Source organism: Pygoscelis adeliae, unplaced genomic scaffold (genome assembly GCF_000699105.1).
Source record: "Pygoscelis adeliae isolate BGI_AS28 unplaced genomic scaffold, ASM69910v1 Scaffold47, whole genome shotgun sequence".
Classification (NCBI taxonomy): domain Eukaryota; kingdom Metazoa; phylum Chordata; class Aves; order Sphenisciformes; family Spheniscidae; genus Pygoscelis; species Pygoscelis adeliae.
The window spans coordinates 816,283-820,901 of NW_008825255.1; the positions used below are offsets into that span (position 1 = coordinate 816,283).

Genomic DNA, 4,619 nt, shown 5'->3' on the forward strand with positions numbered 1-4,619 from the left:
AACATTTTAGAAACTTCTGAAAATTATAATGGAGCAAAGTCATCTGGAGCAGTTTTGAGTGTGGAGCAGGAAGATCAGATATAAAAGTTTAAATGTGGCTTTGTGCCACCCCACAGCTCAGTTCTGCTGAAGGAACTCCACTGTAGAGCACAGCCACAAATGCTTTCACTATAAAAGAATTTAAATGGGGAATTTACACAGTGCTGCAATTCTGAAGGAAGTAAATTGTATCCCATCTGTTTCTAAAATACCTCAAATCCTAGTAAAACTAAACATGCTTCCTATGACTCTCATCCAAGTAGACCACAAACAGATGTTTTTGAAATTCATCCAGAACTCAGATCACAAGAGGCAGAAACTTGACTCCTCCTACAGTACTGCAAGAATCTTTTCTGGAGCTCACACTGGAGTTAAAGGAGCTACAAACAACAGGACGGGGGCTATAAACCTATATAAAGCCAGGACCCACTTCCGCCCATTAGCACTTCAAGCATTAGAGAGCAATCAAAAGCAGCAGGTGTTGAAATCTATATATTGCCTAATGAGCCAATTTGCCTGCCTAATGCAAACTTTCTAAGGGGCTGCAGCATCAGCAACAGCCACAAAGTCTTTCACCTATATCAACGACACAAATTCCTAAATCTCAGTTACCTGGAAGAACATGTTTTTTGGATCCTTTCAAACTGCAGTCCTCTTGTATAGGCGACACATAAACATGGTAGCCTCTTATAAAACCAGACTGTGTCTCATTGGTGAGATAAGAATCCCAAGATAGTGTTACTGCATTGAAAGTCAGTTCAACTTTTTTCACAGTAGGGTCACGCAGAGGAGCTGGAAGAAACGAAATTCAAGTTAAACTTGCTGTTATTCTTAAGAATGTCCATCTTCTCACTTGAAAAACATCTGAACTCCCATGTGGTGTTTCTGTTTATAGCTTACTTGTATTTAAAAGCTGAACAAAGCTGAAGCGCTCCACGCAAACTGTCAACTTCAGAGAGCCTTCACGCAGTCCACATTATACACAAAGCTATTAGAATAGCTATTGTTTAGCTATGCTAATTAACATGGACTCTACCTCATCATTGCACTAGTCAAATATCCTCGGTGTGGGGCCATGCACATTGTTGTACAACTTTTAAATGCTTCACTGTTGATCTAGAAACAACACAGCTAATACATTTTTAGCTAGTTGCAGGAGGAAGGCTGTGGCATTCTTCTGTTTGTGACAGATGAATTTAGCAAATACACAAACCCTAAATATGTTGCCAACTTACGTAGCTCCCTGAGATAACCAGTCTTCTTCTCCAGTAAGGAGGCTTTATTAGCAACAGATCCATAGATGTGGAAGTTGTATCTCACCCCCGGAACAAAAGCAGCTAGAAAATAGTGGAACTGATTAAAAAAATAGGTTATGGTTTGTCTTTTGCTTCTGCTGTTACTTAACTGCTTCCTACAGAGGTCTATAATCCATTAGAAATCTTCTTTGTGTGCTATTGTGCTATTAAAGCAACTGAAGGAGACATAGGGTAAACCAATTCTTAGTGTGCATAATGTGAATTGAACACATTTATTCTGTCTGAAAGAGAGAATTGAGAGGGGGTTTAATATGTTTTTGTGGCCCTAGACTATTCAAGATGAGTGTACAATAGACTCCGAATGCATCAAAGAGCAAGATAATTTTATTTCCGTTTCTGGCACAGACAAAGGTTGTGTTTTGGACTGTTTAATGTAGACGCATACCCATGCATCAGGATTCCATGTTATCCTCACTGACATCCTCTCCCATTCGGATTAACCAAGTGCAACCCACTGAAGAACTGGACAACATTTTTTCCATGTGTTACCACACTCTCCTTCAGTAAGGACGGAGGCTCCCATGTGTTTGTATGAAATTAATTCCATTACTGGATATTGAAATGTGTTCAGTCAAATTTTGTTCAAACATGTTTCATTCCAAAGTGAACTCTCAGCTCGAGAGACTCCAGGAAGGCTATATTCTTGCAGCTGTGGAAGTATATTAGAGCAACTTTCAGACAGCCAGAAAGGTCTAATGGCTGCCACTGGGATAAAAACCATGCAACTGGTCCTAAGCAAGGACTGGTGCTGAGACACATTATTTGTGGCACACTGACAGCACTAAACCTCTCACTACACAGTGGGTGTTAAATTGCCCGAGTCTGAACTTCTGACCCGTGTTACAGATAAGGCAGAGCTCCATTTTGCATCTCCTGCTAAAAGATTTTAAACTCGTTCATTAACCTCACCATCCTCATTCAAGATCATAGTACAAGCTACTCAGCAGAGTTTTCTTCTAAAATACTATGCTGACTTTTCTAAAATGCTATGCTGACTTCCAGTGCTTACTGGTGCTGGTAAATTTGTGGTGTCTAATTCATTTGCTAGGCAAAACATGATGCCACACGCCTTTGAAGAATTACACCTGCACTGCACAGACTTCAATATTCCACAGGATTTGTTTCCCAAATTTAATTAATGCCCACAGCATGAAAGATTGCTGCACAGACATCAGAAAGAAAAATTGTTCAGCTTTCACCTGAGTGAATCAAAGCGCTGGAAGTGTTGGGCCCAAATCTTTTCCACTGCAAATCACAAGGCTGCATCATTGGAAAGTTACACCAATCGATAATGTAACTGTCATATATATGTCTGGTCTCCCAGGAAATAAAAATGCCGTCATCTGTACCATTAACCTGTTCTTCTTTAAGCTCTTCAGTGCCTAGGGATGAACAAAACAGAGTCTCTATTACTTTCCTGCATGAGACCTCAGATTCATAAATGAAGATCAATATAGTTTCTATGCTAAGCTGTTAAAACAATAATAAAATAGTTGCGTTCCTTCGCTATCAGACATATGGGATCTTTCACATGCTGAAAGCTGTTCTCTTTGTATGCTAAAAGCTGGCAGCTCAGAAAACATCCAGTAATTATTACTATATATTCATAAAAAGAACTCAACTGCAGAAATCTGGAGTCATAAACAGAAAGTCACAAGGGGCTAATCACATACAAGGGTTCCCTGTGAGGCACTGGCTGCACCTTCACAGCACCTGCCGCAGGTCTGAGGCCCTAGTTTAAGGCTAAATGTGTTTTGCCCTGTGGAGACTGTCCATGCAAAACAGACTTTCTGTTGTAAGGTATGGATCAAGGCACTTAAGCTTAATATACATACAGTTACCACCCTGTAGGCCAAAATACAGTAAGAATTTCCAGATAGCAGTGATGTGAGTTAACAGAACAGGTTCATTTGTTCCCCCAAAATGATAAATTATCACTTCACTTAAAATAGGTAGAAACAAAACTCTCAGAATGGAAATCTAACTGAAAATACTCCTACTGTTACCTGTAGCTCTAGGGATGATCAATACTGAAGGAAGTGAATAATTAACATTGTTCTTTGCCATGATACTTATTTTGTAGGAATGGTTATCAATGGAAATCCTTGTGCTATTGTAGACCGATGAAAAGGAGATGCTTTCAGGCTTAGAGCCATCTTCTACTTTTTCCCAGGTTAATTCATATGAAATACTTCTTCCATTTGCTCGAAAACTTGGTGCTTGCTGGAGAAAAAGTTATGGAGGTAGACACCAATTACTTAGTAAATTTTGCTGAAAAAATGTGAGAAGCATTTAGAACTTTAAATGACTAATTGGATGTATTATTTCTGTAAGAATAGAAACACTTGTTTCCATACATGCATACATGTACTGGTTGAAATGGAAACGCAGAAATCTCAGTAATGGGATTTGTCTTGTTATAACACTTAGAAAAACAGAAATATATGTCTGAAATGCCAGGACAGCCCACCATCATACAGCTACATATGTTCTGAAGTATGTTATATGTAGTACTTGTCTTAGATTCTTAAAAGACATTTTCAAACTGAATTGCTATTAAGTGCACACAAACTTGTTAAAGTCCATGGGAGAAGTTTCCAACCCCTTTATGAAGGGTTTTGTTTCCATTTCTACACCGACGTCTCACCTTCCATAACAAGGTCACATTCCGCCCCCGAAGAACTGGTGTAATTTCTCTCCAGATGTCCAGTTTCCCTGATGGAGCTGCAATAAATACAGCAAACAAGGATGCTCTAGGTTCAAGGTGCAGAAAGGATAAACTGTTTAATTGCTTCCTCCCATTTGAAGAAATTCTACCCCCAAAACCTCTTTTTCCCCATCACTCACAGGTCTTGCCAAAACATTATCCTTTAACTTCTTTCTCATAGAATCATAGAATAGTTTGGGTTGGAAGGGACCTCTAAAGGTCATCTAGTCCAACCCCCCTGCCATGGGCAGGCACATCTTCAACTAGATCAGGTTGCTCAGAGCCCTGTCCAACCTGACCTGGAATGTTTCCAGGGATGGGGCATCCACCACCTCTCTGGGCAACCTGTGCCAGTGTTTCACCACCCTCAGCATAAAAAATTTCTTCCTTATACCTAGTCTGAACCTACCCTCTTTTAGCTGAAACCCATTCCCCCTTGTCCTGTCGCAACAGGCCCTGCTAAAAGTTTGCTGCCATCTTTTTTATAAGCCCCCTTGAAGTACTGATAGGCTGCAATAAGGTCTTCCCAAATCCTTCTCTTCTCTGGGTTGAATGTG

At 40.0% G+C, this 4,619-nt stretch overlaps 1 protein-coding gene across 1 annotated transcript in view; it reads right to left on the minus strand.

The window, feature by feature from the left end:
- OSMR (oncostatin M receptor) overlaps window positions 1-4,619 on the minus strand; it is a 38,850-nt gene that overhangs the window by 5,859 nt on the left and 28,372 nt on the right. The window contains exons 10-14 of the mRNA XM_009329432.1: window positions 4,003-4,079; window positions 3,362-3,578; window positions 2,555-2,737; window positions 1,275-1,376; window positions 652-831 (exon numbers count right to left, since the gene is read on the minus strand). Of these exons, the coding sequence (XP_009327707.1) occupies window positions 652-831; window positions 1,275-1,376; window positions 2,555-2,737; window positions 3,362-3,578; window positions 4,003-4,079 (759 nt within the window). The remainder of the gene's footprint in view (window positions 1-651; window positions 832-1,274; window positions 1,377-2,554; window positions 2,738-3,361; window positions 3,579-4,002; window positions 4,080-4,619) is intronic.